The sequence below is a fragment of the Neovison vison genome, chromosome 6, assembly GCF_020171115.1.
Source record: "Neovison vison isolate M4711 chromosome 6, ASM_NN_V1, whole genome shotgun sequence".
In the NCBI taxonomy this organism is placed as follows: domain Eukaryota; kingdom Metazoa; phylum Chordata; class Mammalia; order Carnivora; family Mustelidae; genus Neogale; species Neogale vison.
In genome coordinates, this window is record NC_058096.1 from 205,738,867 (window position 1) to 205,755,466 (window position 16,600).

The following is a 16,600-nucleotide window of genomic DNA, read 5'->3' on the forward strand; positions in this document are numbered from 1 at the left end:
AACATTTTGACCACGCAGAACTGCAACCCCCTACCCATTAAACTGTGACTCCCAGTCTCCTTTCCTCCGAGCCCCTGGCAGCCACCATTCTACTTTCTGTGTCTGAATCTGTCTACTCTAGACACCTCCCTTAAGTGGAATTGTTCAGTATTTGTTTTTCTGTGACTCCCCTATTTTATTTAGTATAATATTCGGGGTTCATCATTGCATCATGTGTCACAATTTCCTTCCATTTGAAGGCTGAATAGTGTTCCGCTGTAGGTATATACCCCATCATGTTTATCTGTTCGTCCATCTCACCTTGTTATTCCTGTCCTCCGCTGCTATTTAATTCCTTTCCTGTTCTCCCTCCAGATGAAAAGGTCAGAGGTGGGTGAGGTCTGAGGCTTGCTGCAAGGAAAGGCGGAAGAGCTGATGGGTTGGGTAAAAACTGGTGGAGGGCACTGGGGGATGTGGGTGATGGGAAGCTTCCATCACTTTGTGAATGCTGTTTACGATTTTGGTTTTTAACATCATATGCCTCGAGTTACAGATGAGTTGCACGCTCTGGGTACTTCTACAACCATTACGGCAGGAGTAGGTGTTGCTGGGCACAGGGAGGCTCCGTTGGTGGGAGGTGATCACTCTTCCCTTGATCCAGTTACTTGTTCTTCAGCTGAGGGAGTGTGTTTCAGATCATAGACATCCACTCCTAGTCATGTTGCCTGCCTGTGGCGGTTGTGAGGTGCACATTGAGCACGTTAGGGTGTTAAAGATATTCCCCCCTCCATAAGAGGTTGTCCAGCTGGGTTTCAGCTTGGCCTGTGGAAAACTAAGAATACTGAATGACTCTTGGTAAAATAAAGTTAACTTCAATGATGTGTTTCTTGTTTTCTTAGTAAATCTTTCAGAAGATATTTGACCTCAATGAAGTTTCCCTAAATAGGATATTATGTTAAATGTTCATAATTAACAGTTTTCATTGTGGAATCTGGAAGCATATTGAAAATGTAAACTGGAGTTTTTTATTCTCCCTACTCCATTTCGTTATAGAAGAAATACATGTTCCTGTGAAGGCGTGGCTGAAGACAGTTGTCACTTCTGCTCTGTGTTATGGCCAGTGACAGAATTTTGGAATTTTGTACCCGTTCTATAAATAATTTTGTTTCTGAAAAGTACATGAGAATCTTATAAAACAAATATTTCTGGGGAGAAGAGCAGTGAGTTATGAGGTGTTTTCTTTTTTCAGATCCTGAGAGTCAGACCTTGAAGGAACATTTAATTGACGAATTGGACTATGTTTTGGTCCCAACGGAGGCCTGGAATAAATTACTAAACTGGTATGGCTGTGTAGAAGGCCAACAGCCCATTGTCCGAAAAGTGAGTACACAAGTTGTCACAGCTGCTGGTCAGTGTCTGCAAGTGCTCCCTGGGGACACTGACTGGTGTTGGTTTTCTGGGTGACTGGATGTGCCCAAGTGGTGGAATAGAGGTGTTTGAGGCCTTCTTTCTGGTTCTCTTTAGGGAATTGTGGTCGTGAGTGGTGGTGAGTGAGGCTGCTCACCTGAGATGTTACAGTGAGTGGCCTCCAAACATCAGAGCTGCCCATGGCTTGGGATGTGTCCAGCAGTGCCATGAGAGCACTTTCTGGAAGGCTCTATGAGAGAAAGTTTACTTGGGGTCATGTGGACATACAGTAATGTACTGCTTCTTGTTTATCTTACAACCTTTCTGAGACTGCTTTTTCCTCTGTGCTTATGACTCTTGGGCCACAGTGTTGAATATCTCAAAAAGCAGGTGTTTATAAACCAGAGAAGCATAACCTCCTGAGGGAAAGCAGGTGTGAGGTAGAAATCCAGATTCTTCACCCCACTGGTAGATGGGACTTAGTAGAAGACTCCCACAGTCGTTTGCTTGTCCTACCAGAGGGGGAATCACATGCCTGCTAAGAGTAGACATTGGGTAAATTTCTTACTCTCCCTGGTATATAGTTCCCCTTCTTAGCACAGGAAAGATCTGTAGTCCTGAGGCCATGCTTCTAACAGTCATTGTTTGAGGCCAGAACTATATTCTTTCTGTATCTGGAAACCTGGGTCCCTGAGAGGGGTTAGGGATCAAAAAGTTGGAGGTGTGCCAGTCTGGCAGATGTCCCCTAATGCCCACAGTGTGCCATATGGTGAGTGCTCTGCTGCCCCAGGGTTTTAGCTACATTCTCTAGTCCTCTCATTCAACAAACCCTGCAAGGGAGACCTCACGATCCTGACTTAGAGATGAACAGTGACTTCCCTGTTGTGCACTGTTACAGCTAGCTGGTTCTCTTTCTTGTGAAGGGAAGAAAGATTTGAAACCCTTGGACAGATGCTGGCGGCTTTAAAAATCTGTCCTGATCCCCTGATCACTTAGGGAAAGTGATGATTGTGTGGATTCTGCCCCTTACCACTGATAAAACCTATTGTTTCCCAAACTGCCCGGTGTGGAACCGCTGCTGCTTCACCTGTGCCTCTTGTTTGCAGGTGGTGGAGCACGGCCTCTTCGTCAAGCACTGCAAGGTGGAGGTCTATTTGCTGGAACTGAAGCTCTGTGAGAATAGTGACCCCACCAATGTGCTGAGTTGCCATTTCAGCAAGGCAGACACTATCGGTGAGTAGCTGAGCTGGTGTCCCGAATTTCTGGGGACGGAGAGCGCAGAGCATTGTGGCGATGGGAGTGAAGCCAGGCACCCCCTCCAGAGTTGTTACCCACATAGTCTCAGGTTGTGGTTACCAGCCTGACCTGATTCTTATGGAGAGCGAGGCCTGGGAATCGTGTTTTACAGACTCTTGGACATGCTCCCTGACCATGATACGTGATACCGTGATAAAGATGAGGAAATGCAGATTCGGGGAGGTTACACTTACTTATTAAAAAATCTCTGAGTGGGGGGGCGCCTGGGTGGCTCAGTGGGTTAAAGCCTCTGCCTTCGGCTCAGGTCACGATCCCAGGGCCCTGGGATCGAGCCCCGCATTGGGCTCTCTGCCCAGTGGGGAGTCTGCTTCCTCCTCTCTCTCTGTTTCTACCTGCCTCTCTGCCTGCTTGTGATCTCTGTCTGTCAAATAAATAAATAAAATCTTTTTTTTTTTTTTTTAAAGATTTTATTTATTTATTTGACAGAGAGAAATCACAAGTAGATGGAGAGGCAGGCAGAGAGAGAGAGAGGGAAGCAGGCTCCCTGCTGAGCAGAGAGCCCGATGCGGGACTCGATCCCAGGACCCTGAGATCATGACCCGAGCCGAAGGCAGCGGCTTAACCCACTGAGCCACCCAGGCGCCCAAATAAATAAAATCTTAAAAAAAAAAAAAAGAAAATCTCTGAGGGGGTGCCTGGATGGCTCAGTTGGTTAAGCATCTGCCTTTGGCTCAGGTCATGATCCCAGGGTCCTGGGATTGAGCCCCACATCAGGCTCCTCACTCAGCTGCAAGCCTGCTTCTCCCTTTCCCACTACCCCTGCTTGTGTTCCCTCTCTTGATGTGTCTCTTTGTCAAATAAATAAATAAATCTTTAAAAAAAAAAATCTCTGTGAAAGTGGCAGGGCTGGTATTCGAAACCACATTTATCTTAACTTCAGAGGAAGGTTTTGTCACCTTTCTGTGTTGCTTGTGTGCTGTAAATGGGACCCACCTATTGAAGAAGAAGAAGCATAGGGAAGGTTTCTAAGTGTGTGAGTGCAGGAGGATGCCCATGGAAGACATTTGGCCTTAATCATCAAGGGGCTGAGGTCAGTCAGAACTTTCGTTCCAAAGCACCCTGTGACTGATGGTCCGAACAGGAGGGAGGATGAGCTTTAGCTTGCTACGGCTGTTACTAGCCTTGCATCTGGAGTGAGGTGAGTGATCCTTCCGTCCGTCTGAGTGATCTTCAGTCCTGAGTGATCCTTCTGTCCGTCTCTAGCAACCATCGAGAAGGAGATGCGGAAGCTATTCAATATCCCTGCTGAGCGGGAAACACGGCTGTGGAACAAGTACATGAGCAACACCTATGAGCAGCTGAGCAAGCTAGACAACACTGTCCAGGACGCTGGGCTCTACCAGGGTCAGGTAGGAGGGCTCAGGCCATGCCTAGCAGGCTGCTCTGCCAGGGTGTGTGGCCAAGATATCTTCTGGTTCTGAGCTTGTCACCAGTGAGGTCTTTTGCATATTCCTTATTTGGTTTCCCCTTTCACTCAGGTGCTAGTAATTGAGCCCCAAAATGAAGATGGCACATGGCCGAGGCAGACCTTGCAGTCAAAGTAAGTGACCATTTTCTCTCTTATGGCTGGGCACACAGGTGTAAGAGAGACACTATTTTCTAAGGCGTTTACTTGTGCTAAGTAAAATTTTTTCGGGGTCAGAGGAAGAAGTGATCCATTTCATACTCCGTTTCATATCCAGAGTCTGTGATACTGGCCTTTGGTAAGCAGCATTTTGGGCAGCTGTTGAGGAAAGCTGTCAGAGTGTGTGAACACGGTGGTGACGCTCCTCTCCTTGAGAATGAGAGAAGGAAGAGAAGGGGCCCGGATCTGGGAATGCTGCATACCAAGAGGCAGCTTTGTTTTTGCCAAGGGCTGTTATTTTCTCCACCTGTGGTTAGAAGCTCGGCTGGAAAAGAAGAGGGCTCAGGCGTGGGGTCCTATATGACTTAAAGCTTGATCCCACACCACTTTATACCCACAGACCTATTATTGTTAACCCTTTTTGCGTACTGGGGGGATTATTCTGCCTTTAAGCGGGGACCCCAGGCACCTCTGTCTCTGGAGAGGTTTGTGTGTGGTGTGGAATTGTGCATGTCCTGAGAAGGGGACAGAAGTGGTGATGATTTTTTCTTATAGTGCAGGGGCCGGGGAGGATTGTGTCTTTGTTCTGATAGTTATGGGGATAGTGTTTTTGCTCTCTTCCCTCAGTCAGTTCTTGGACAGTGACTGTTTGATAGTAATGGGCTCATACATGGCTCTTTTGAGAATCACAAAAGCTGTAGACTTTGTCTTGAGAAACACGTCGGAAGATACATTTTGCCAACAATCTCAAGGGTTTTACAGATAACCTGAAGCCTAACCATGGACTCCAGTTTTAGAGATCCTGGTCATCAGTTCCTGACAGGATGATATGTAGCTGTGGTAGGCAGAATAATGCACCTCTCCATTTCTAAGTCTATTCCGCAGAACCTATGAATATGTTAGGTTCCATGGCAAGGTGATTAAAATGTGATTAAGGGTCTTGACATGGGGAGATTATCCTGGATTATCTGGATGGATTCAGTATAATCACAGGGTGAACGGGGGAGATAGGAGAATCAGGAGATGAGAGGACAGAAGCAGAGCCTAAGTGATGATAATGTGAGGAAAGACTTCACTGGGCGACTTTCCTAGATGGCACAGTAGGAGACCTTGGTTTCATCAGGTCCTAGGAATTCAGCTTGATAGTTAATTAGATCGTTGTGAACACCTGCGAACTCAACCAGAGATCTAAGAAAAGCATTGCTGAAATGCTACAGATAGAAGTGACCACTTTCTGCAAGTGTGGAGAAGTGAATCTGAGGCAGTATGTGGGAAGATAAACTGCGGCGGTGGGGGGAGCGCAGCAGTCAACATAGGAAACCAATACAGCAGCTGAGTGTAAAATCAGAACTTTTAGAAGTCAGCTCCGGTAAGGGAGGTCCCTGCCTGAAAGGCACTCAGGTGGCAAAGAGGGGCAGAATCTTAGATGGGACAGTGTGGTCTCAGGATCCTCGGGGTCACAGAAACATCAGGGGTGCCTGAGTGTGGCAGAGTTCCCAGGCATAGTAGTGGGGAAGCCAGCTGCTATCATTGAGCCCACAAGTGGGCTATCAGCTTGGTTTTGCCATAAACTGCAGACTGTGGCATGGTTGGGCAACTGTTCTCCAAGCAGGGGCCCAGCATTCCACTGAACCACGGCAAGACCCACCCCTTCTGTTGACTAGAAGCAGGGTCACGTGCCTGAGATAGAAATGCTCGGTCACAGGCTGAGTGAGCATGGAGTGCGGCTGGAGACCTGGGAGACAGGAGTGATTGACTGCTTTTTCCTGAGGGCACACAGAGGAGTGGGTCCCCAGGCTCTATTCCAGGGTCAGAGATTGGGAGGCTGCTGTTTTCATTCTCATCCTCTAAAGCTGCGCAGAAAGCCTTCAGGGAACAGAAGCCACAGAGAGCAATCTGGAGCCGCTTGCTTAGCTTGGCCCCTTGTCAAGGGCAGTGCAACTCCATCCCTGCAAAGACACTTGAGAATCACCTCAGCAGACCCTTCCCCCAGAAGATCAGCAAGAATATCCTAATAAGCTAAGACCATGTTTTTACCCATCATAGAGAACTCCAGAAGTATAGAATTCATGGTATTTTTCTGATTGTTTAGTCTTTGAATTTTAATTTTTTTTCTTTACTTTTCAACCAATTTCTTATTTTATTAACTCTTTCTTAAAATCTTAATTTTCATTTTTACAGTTATATTCTATCCTTTCATTGTATTTCATTTTATTTTTGTATATATGCTAAGTTTTTCTGTACAGTTCTGGGATGCAGTTTCTTGTAACAGATAGACCAAAATACACCCAGATTCTAGTGTATTGCTCTGTTCTGTTCTCCTGTCTGATTATACTCTCTTTCTCTCTTTTTTTAAAAATATTCTCTCTTTTTAAAAGTCTTCTTAAATTTTTTTTTTTTTAAAGATTTTATTTATTTGACAGAGAGAGAGAAATCACAAGTAGGCAGAGAGGCAGGCAGAGAGAGAGAGGGGAGGAAGCAGGCTCCCTGCGGAGCAGAGAGCCGGATGTGGGGCTTGATCCCAGGACCCTGGGATCATGACCTGAGCTGAAGGCAGAGGCTTTACCCACTGAGCCACCCAGGCACTCCTTCTTAAATTTTCATCTCTAGTTACATTCTATCCTTTCATTGTATTGTATTTTACTTATTTTTTAAAAGATTTTATTTATTCATTTGACAGAGAGAGAGATCACAAGTAGGCAGAGAGGGGGAAACAGGCTCCCTTCTGAGCAGACAGCCCGATGCGGGGCTCGATCCCAGGACCCTGAGATCATGACCTGAGCCGAAGACAGAGGCTTTAACCCACTGAGCCATCCAGGCGCCCCCTTTCATTGTATTTTATTTCATTTTTGTATATATGTAAATTTTTCTTTCTTTATAGTTTTGGGATGTAGCTTCTTCAAACAGACAGACCAAAATACACCCAGAATATATTATATTGCTCTGTTCCATTCACTGGTCTGTTTATACTCTTTTCTTTTTTTGTTGTTTTTGTTTTTTTTCTTTTGTCCTTTTTCATTTTCATTTTTACAGTTATATTCTATCTACATTTCTTATATTTAATTTTATATTGATGGTTCTTTTTTTTTTTTTTAAGGTTTTATTTATTTATTTGACAGAGAGAGAGAGATATCACAAGTAGGCAGAGAGAGAGGGAGGAAGCAGGCCCCCCGTAGAGCAGAGAGCCCGATGTGGGGCTTGATCCCAGGACCCTGGGATCACGACCTGAGCTGAAGGCAGAGGCTTAACCCACTGAGCCACCCAGGTGCCCCTATATTGATGTTCTTAAGTTTAATTTTATTTTTGTACATATGTAAGTTTTCCTTTCTTTACAATTTTGGGATCTAGTTTTCTAACAGACCAAAATACACACAGGATCCAGTGTATTGTTCTGTTCTGTTTACCTGTCTGGTTATATTCTCTCTGTCTTAAAGATTTTATTTATTTACTTTTTTTTTTTTTATTTTGGGTCTCTTCTGATTTGTTTAGAATATATTTCTCTGGGGCTGTTATTGTCATTTTAGTATTTTGTTCTCTTGTTCATCCATTCTTCTCTGCACAGAATGACAAGATGGAAAAACTCACCTCAAAAAAGAGAACAAGAGGTGGTACTGACTGACAGGGACCTAATCAGAATGGATATAAGTAAGATGTTGGAACTAGAGTTCAGAGTAACGATTATAAAGATATTAGCTGGGCTTATAAAAAGCATGGAAGATTCTAGAGAATCCCTTTCTGGAGAAATAAAAACTAAAATCTAACCAAATTGAAATAAAAAAGGCTATTATTGGGGTACAATAAAAAATGGAGGCTGTAACTGCTAGGATAAATGGGGCAGAACAAAGAATTAGAGATATAGAAGACAAAATGATGGAGAATAAGGAAGCTGAGAAAAGGAGAGATAAACAACTACTGGATCATAAAAGAATTTGAGAAAAGTGATATCATAAAGCAACACAATATTAGAATAATTGGGATCCCAGATGAAGAGAAAAGAGAAAGGGGGGAAGAAGGTATATTGTGAGCAGAGAACTTCCCTCATTTAGGGAAGGAAGCAGGCATTCAAGTCCAGGAGGCACAGAGAGCCCCTCTCAAAATCAATAAAAATAGGTCTACACCTCGGCATATAATAGTGAAGCTTTCAAATCTCAGAGACAAAGAGAAAATCCTGAAAGCGGCTCAGGACAAGAGGTCCATAACCTCCAAGGGTAGAAACATTAGATTGGCAGAAGACCTATCCACAGAGACCTGGCAAGCCAGAAAGTACTGGCATGATATATTCAGGGTGCTAAATGAGAAAAAAATTCATCCAAGAATATTTTATCCAGGGAGATTGTCATTCAAAATAGAAGGAGAGATAAAAAGCTTCCAGGAAAAACAGAAACTAAAAGAATTTGTGATTATTGAATCAACCCTGCAAGAAATATTAAAGGGGATCTTTTAAGTGAAGAGAGTCCAGAAGTAACATAGAACGGAAAGAAACAGAAACAGTGTACAGAAATAGTGACTATAGGCAATACAGTGGCACTAAATTCATATCTTCAGTAGTTACTCTGAATGTAAATGGGCTAAGTGCCCCCAATCAAAAGCACAAGGTATCAGATTGGATAAAAAAGCAAGACCCATCAGTATGCTATCTGCAGAAGACTCATTTTTGACCCAAAGACGCCTCCAGATTGAAAGTGAGGGGGTGGAAAACCATATACCATACTAATGGATATCAAAGAAAGCTTGGGTAGTAATATTTATATCAGACAAACTAGATTTTAAACCAAAGACTAATAAGAGATGAGGAAGGCCACTATATCGTAATTAAAGGGTCTCTCCAACAAGATCATCTAATGAGTATTTATGCCCCTAACATGGGAACAGTCAATTATATAAACCGATTAAAAGCAAAATTAAATACATTGATAGTAGGGGACTCTTAACCCCTCCTTCTATGCAGAAGATCATCTAAGCAGAAGATCAACAAAGAAACAAGGGCTTTGAATGACACACTGGATCAGATGAACTTCATAGATAAAGTCAAAGCACTACATCTTAAAGCAATAAAATACACATTCTTCTCATGTGCACATGGAACTTTCTCCAGAATAGATCACATACTGGGTCACAAGTCAGGTCTCAACCAGTACCAAAAGATTGGGATCATTCCCTGTGTATTTTTCAGACCACAATGCTTTGAAACTTGAACTCAGTCACAAGAGGAAATTTGGAAAGAACTCAAATACATGGAGGTTTAAGAACATCTTACTAGGGCGCCTGGGTGGCTCAGTGGGTTAAGCCGCTGCCTTCGGCTCAGGTCATGATCTCAGGGTCCTGGGATCGAGTCCCGCATCGGGCTCTCTGCTCAGCAGGGAGCCTGCTTCCTCCTTTCTCTCTCTGCCTGCCTCTCTGCCTACTTGTAATCTCTCTCTGTCAAATAAATAAATAAATAAATCTTTTAAAAAAAAAAAAAAACATCTTACTAAAGGATGAATGGGTCAACCAGGAAATTTAAAGAAGAATTTAAAAAATTCATGGAAACAAATGAAAATTAAAACACAACTGTTCAGAACCTTTGGGATGCCGCAAAAGTGGACCTAAGACAGAAGTATATGGCAGTACAAGTCTTTCTAAAGAAACAAGAAAGATGTCAAGTATACATCCTAAACTTACAGCTAAGGGAGCTGGAGAAAGAACAGCAAATAAAGCCTAAACCCAGAGGAGAAGAAAATAAAGATTGGAGCAGAAATCAACAAAATAGAAACAAAAAGAAGAGTAGGACGGATCAATGAAACTAGGAGCTTGTTCTTTGAAAGAATTATTAAGATTGATGAACCTCTGGCCAGACTTATCAAAAATAAAAGAGAAAGTACCCGAACAAGTAAAATCATGAATAAAAGAGGAGAGATCGTAACCAGCACTAAGGGATCATGTTATAAGCAATTACATGTCAACAAATTAGGCAGTTTGGAAGAAATGGATGCATTCCTAGAGAGATATAAACTAATAAAACTGAAACAGGAAGAAATAGAACACCTCAACAGACCCATAACCAGCAAGTAAATTGAAAGGCTAATCAAAGTCTCCCAACAGGCAAGATTCCAGGGCCAGATAGCCTCCTAGGGATATTCTACCAAAGATTAAAAGAAGAAATAATGCCTGTTCTTCTGAAGCTGTTTCAAAAAATAGAAGTTGGGGACGCCTGGGTGGCGCAGTTGGTTAGACGACTGCCTTCGGCTCAGGGCGTGATCCTGGAGTCCCGGGATCGAGTCCCACATCAGGCTCCCAGCTCCATGGGGAGTCTGCTTCGCTCTCTGACCTTCTCCTCGCTCATGCTCTCTCTCACACTCTCTCTCTCTCAAATAAATAAATAAAATCTTAAAAAAAAAAAAAATAGAAGTTGAAGGAAAACCTCCATACTCTTTCTGTGAGGCCAGCATTACCTTGATCCCAAAAGCAGACAAAGACCCCACCAAAAAGGAGAATTACAGACTAATATCCCTGATGAACATGGATGCCAAAATTCTCACCAACATACTAGTCAATGGGATCCAGTAGTACATTAAAAGGATTATTCACCACGATCAAGTGGGATTTATTCCTGGGCTTCAAGGGTGGTTCAACTTCCACATAGTAATCAATGTGATATGCTATATTAATAAAAGGATAAGAATCATATAATCTTCTCAATAGATGCAGAAAAAGTATTCAACAAAATATAGCATCCTTTCTTAATTTAAATTCTGCACAGTGTAGAGTTAGAGGGAACATACCTCAGTATCATAAAAGCCATCTACGTAAAGCCCAGAGCAAGTGTCATTCTCAATGGGGAAAAACTGAGTTCTATAAGATCAGGATGGGATGTCTGGCATCCCCCACAGCAGGGATGTGCATGATCACTGCTGCTCTTCAACATAGTACCAGAAGTCTTAGCCTCGGCAATTAGACCACAAAAATAAGTCAACTGAATCAGCAAAGAAGTCAAACTCTCACTCTTTGCAGATGACATGATAATCTAACCCCAAATTGCTGGAACTCATACAGGAATTCAGCAGAGTAGCAGGATATAAAATCAGTGCACAGAAATCAGTTGCATTTCTATACACTAACAATGAGAAGAAAGAAATTAAAGAGTTGACCCTTTATGCAGTTGCATCAAAAACCATAAGATATCTAGAGATAAACCTAGCTAAAGAGGGGCATCTGGGTAGCTCAGTCAGTTAAAAGTCTGCCTTCCACTCACATCACGATTTCAGGGTCCTGGGATTGAGCCCCAGGTTGGGCTCCTTGCTCAGGGAGTCTGCTGCTCCCCCTCCCTCTGCCCCTCCCTGCAGCTCTTGCTCTCTCTGTCTCAAATCTTAAAAAACCAAAACAACAAAAAAACCTGGTAACCAAAGAGGCAAAGGATCTGTCCTCAGAAAACTATGCAACACTTATGAAAGAAATTGAAGGCACAAAGAAATAGAAGAACATTCCACGCTCTTGGATTGGAAGAACAAATATTGTTAAAATGTCTGTGCTACTTAGAGCAATCTTTATATTCAGTGCATTCCCTATCAAAATACCATCAACTCTTTACAGAGCTGGAACAAATAATCCTGAAATTTGTATGGAACCAGAAAAGACCCCAAATCACCAAAGGAAAGTTGGGAAAACACACACACACACACACACACACACACACACACAAAAGCTGGTGGCATCATCAAGGCAGTATGGTACTGGCACAAAAACAGGCACATAGATCAGTGGAACAGAACTGAGAACCCAGAAATAGACCCTCAAGTCTCTGGTCAACTAACCTTCAGCAAAGCAGGAAAAAATACCCAGTGGAAAAAAGATAGTCTCTTCAACAAATGGTGTTAGGAAAGTTGGACAGCCATACGCAGAAAAATGAAACTGGACCGTTTCCTTACACTATACACAAAAATAGACCCAAAATGGATGAAAGACCTAAATGTGAGACAGTCCATCAAAATCCTAGAGGAGAGCACAGGTGGCAATCTCTTTGACCTTGGCCACAGCAGCTTCTTGCTAGACACATTTCCAGAGGCAAAGGAAACAAAGGCAAAAATGAAGTATTGGGACTTCATCAAGATAAAAACTTTTGCACAGCAAAGGAAACTGTCAACAGAACTTAAAGACAACAGACAGAGGGGGAGAAGATATTTGCAAATGACATCCAGATAAAGGGCTGGTATCCAAAATCTATAAAGAACTTATCAAACTCAACACCTAAAGAACAAATAAGCCAGTCAAGAAATGGGCAGAAGACATGAACGACATTTCTCCAAAGAAGACATACAAATGGCCAAGAGACACATGAAAATATGCTCAACATCACTTGGCATCATGGAAATACAAATCAAAACCACAATGAGATACTGCCTCACAGCAGTCAGAATAACTAAAATTAACAAGTCAGGAAATGACTTGTTGGCGAGGATGTGGAGAAAGGGGTATCCTCCTACGCTGTTGGTGGAAATGCAAGCTGGTGCAGCCACTGTGGAAAACAGTATGGAGGTTCCTAAAAGTTGAAAGTAGAGGTACTCTGTGACCCACCAATTGCACTAGTACTGGGTATTTACCCTGAAGATACAGAAGTAGTGAGCTGAAGGGGCACGTGCACCCCAATATTTATAGCATCAATGTTGACCATAACTAACTATGGAAAGAGTCCAGATGTTCATCAACAGATGAATGGAAAAAAGATGTGTTATAGATAGATAGATAGATATAGATATAAATATAGTAGAATATTATGCAGCTATCAAAAATTTGAAATCTTGCCATTTTCAACAGTGTGATGGAACTAGAGGGTATTACGCTAAGTGAAATGAGTCAATCTGAGAAAGATAATTATATGATCTCAGTCATATATGGAATTTAAGAAACAAAATAGGATCATAGGGGAAGAATAAAGTTGAAATCAGGGAGACAAACGATAAGACTTAATTATAGGAAATAAACTGAGGATTGCTGGAGGTGGGTGAGGGATGGGGTAACTGTGTGATGGCCATTATGGAGGGCACGTGATGTAAAACGAATAGAAAGGCTTTACTGGCCATGAGCCAGGGAACCTGTGTGGCCTCTAGAAGTCCCTAGAGCCTCCACAAAGAAACACAGCTCTTTAGCTCAGTGAGAATCATTTTGGATTTCTGACCTGCAAAATTGTTAAGACAATAAATTTCTGTTGTTTTAAGCCAGCGAGTTGTTGGTAATTTGTGACAGCAGCAGTCAGAAGGCTAGCCTAGATTGCTGACCCCCTTCTTGGAACTGGAAGTGCCACAGAACTGAGAGAAAATTGCTTAAAAACTGTGAAGACCACCCCCCCCAGGGGAGACAGAAGGTGGGTCTGTGAGGTAGGATTGACAACTTGGGGTGGAAGAGGCTGGATATACTGGCCAAGGAAGACTGTTAGGTTCTGCCTTCTTTTCCCAGTTGTTGCTTCTTCCCATCTCTTCCACACCCCGAGGTCTTAGATTCTAGTGAAGGGAGATAGCTTTTGGAAAAGAGCAGTGCCTCCTTGAATTTGCCTGAAGGTTAGATTCTTCCTGCAAAGTGTGTCCCATGGCCAATGAGCCCAGAGCGAGATTCCTGAGGTACACTCTTCACTCTCCTAAAAGTTCCAGACATTGTTCTAGATACCGAGGATACAGTAATAAAGTTTCTATCCTCAAGGAACAGGAAGTAGACAAGAACAACCCACAGGTACAATGGTTTCTAAGTACTGTGGGGAAAAAATCAGGGAAGAAAATCAAGTGCTAGGCTTTGGGAAGGAGCAGGGTTTTTTTGTTTGTTTGTTTTTGTTTTTGCTTTTTAAGATTTTATTTATTTATTTGACAGACAGGCAGGCAGAGAGAGAAAGGAAAACAGGCTCCCTGCTGAGCAGAAAGCCGGATGTGGGGCTTGATCCCAGGATCCTGGGATCATGACCTGAGCCGAAGGCAGAGGCTTTAACCCACTGACCCACCCAGGTGCCCCGGGAAGGAGCAGATTTAAGTAGGGTGATAGGGAGGCCTCTCTGAGGTGCCATTTGAGCATGGTCACGACAGAAGTGAGGGACTCAGCAGTGAGTGGAGTGCTTAATGAGAATAAGATTGCGAGGGGCGCCTGGGTGGCTCAGTGGGTTGAGCCACTGCCTTCGGCTCGGGTCGTGATCTTGGGGTCCTGGGATCGAGTCCCACGTCGGGCTCTCTGCTCGGCGGGGAGCCTGCTTCCCTCTCTCTCTCTCTCTGCCTGCCTCTCCATCTGCTTGTGATCTCTCTCTATCAAATTAAAAAAAAAAAAACTAAAAAAAAAAAAAAAAGAGAGCATAAGATTGCGAGGCTGAGGTACCAGCCACAGTGGACATTCTGAAGCCAAAGCAGGCTTTGTTGAAGACTGGTGGGAGTTTGTTGGGGCTGATGGCAGGAGGGTTCAGGGAACAATGTGGGGAGCCCCATGGGCCATGTGAGACTCTGGATTCCAGGTGTACCTTGGGGGTGGGGGTGGTAGAGAGTTTGTTGGAGGCAGTGCAGTGAGTGGAGGAGTAGTGTGGTCTCACCTGGTGAACAGCTCAAGGGAGCCATAACGAGTAGCTGACAGGTATAGTCGAATGAAAAGAAGATGGCCCATTGACTACCTGTGCTAGTGGGAGCATAATCTGTGCTCCCAGCCTCCTGGGAGCATGGAGTAAGCATGATGAGTGTCCTCAAGGAAAGCAAGTGGGGACACGAAACAGGAATAAGGAGGCATACTTGGGACCAAAGAATTCAGGAGATGGGTTGAGTAGCAGAATTGATGTTGCTAAAGAGTGAAACAGTTGGAAGGTCAGGTCTAAGAATTCTGTGCAGCATTAAGAGTGATAGAGAGGCAAAAGATAGGCGGAGCGAAGTGCTATGGAGGATGGGGTAGAAATGTCAACGTTTGTGTAATAGGAATCTCCGAGGCAGAGAGGAAGTGACCAGAGGAAGGGGAGGAAAATGTCTGAGGTTATAATGACCCAGAGTTTCCCAGAAATCATGAAAGAGGAAAGGTCTGAAATTTAAATAATGCTAAACACAACAGATGGAAGGAAGAAATCCCACGCCTAGATACTACAGTAAAAACCTAACAACGAAGATGTAGAGAAAATTTCAAATCTTTTTGAAAGACAAAGTCACAGAGGAATAAGGGGACTAGTATCAAACTTGTCAGTAGCAATAATGGACCTGGGGGAGAAAAATATTGGACCTAGGAGAGACTTTTTCAGGATCAAAGTAAGTAACTTGAAAAGCAGAATTGTGAATCCTGCTAAACTTATTTAAATGTAAAGTTGAAATACTTTTTTCCTTTAGCATAGCTGACATTGGAAGGTTTTCCGCATCGGGCTTCTGAGTGGAGAAATTACTTTTAGAGCCCAGGGGCATGTGGTAGAATCAGTAATGTGAGAGAGAGCATGCTCATAAGGAAGTGTTCTGTTGGCCAGAAAAGCAAGGGCTTTGGGACTTCGGAGTGAGCAAAGATTTTTGACAGAAGACACAACACCAGAAACCTTGGAGGAGGAAATGGATAGAGGGGGTAACTGTGACTTTTAAAAATGTTCACCAGAGAGTAAAAAGGCAAGCCACAGGGTGAGAAAAGATATTTGCAATAAAATGTCTGACACACTGCTTATCTCCAGAGTTTTGAAGAAACGCCTCCCAAGTCAGTAAGAAAAAGTTAGGCAACCCCATTAGAAAAGGGGCAAAACATCTTGAACATTTAATTTACCAAAAAGGATGTCTGGATGGCTAGCAAGCATATGGGGAGGTGTTAACCTCTGCAATCATCCAGAAATGGCAAATTAAAACCATAACACAGTGCTCCTGCACACCCACCAAAATGCCTCAGTGAAAAAGATGGACAGTACCAAGTGATGTTGAGGTGTGGAGCACCTTGGATTGTTGGGCCCTGCTGTTAGGGGATATAAATTGATGTGATTTTAGGACATTTGGCATCCCTTGCTAGAGGAAGAATTATGTACATATTCTACAACTCTGTGAACCAGTCCTAGGCATACAGCCAACAGAAATACATCTCATGTTCACTTAAAGATATGTTCAAAAATGTTCACGACAGCACTGCTTGCTTGTCATAGTCACAAACTGGAGTTAAACCAGATGTCCAAAAATAGAGGGGATAGAGACATTGTAGTGTATTCACCCAGTGAGAGTCTGTAGGGACCCAGTAGTGTTGTGTGTCATGAGCAATGTTGAATGAGAGAAGCTGGACACAAAACGTGGCGTCCTATGTTCTCTTAATATCAAGTTTAAGAACAGGCAAAACTTACCTAGGGAGCTCAAGGTCATGGTAGTGGTTAGTTATGGGAGAAATCATGACTGA

General features: G+C 43.3%; 1 protein-coding gene across 3 annotated transcripts in view; it reads left to right on the top strand.

Annotated features, from left to right (window-relative positions):
- Positions 1-16,600, top strand: part of USP4 (ubiquitin specific peptidase 4) — a 52,378-nt gene that overhangs the window by 5,814 nt on the left and 29,964 nt on the right. For all 3 annotated transcript variants that reach the window (XM_044253574.1, XM_044253575.1, XM_044253576.1), the window contains exons 3-6: positions 1,229-1,359; positions 2,493-2,619; positions 3,907-4,052; positions 4,182-4,243. In XM_044253574.1, coding sequence (XP_044109509.1) covers positions 1,229-1,359; positions 2,493-2,619; positions 3,907-4,052; positions 4,182-4,243 — 466 coding nt within the window. The remainder of the gene's footprint in view (positions 1-1,228; positions 1,360-2,492; positions 2,620-3,906; positions 4,053-4,181; positions 4,244-16,600) is intronic.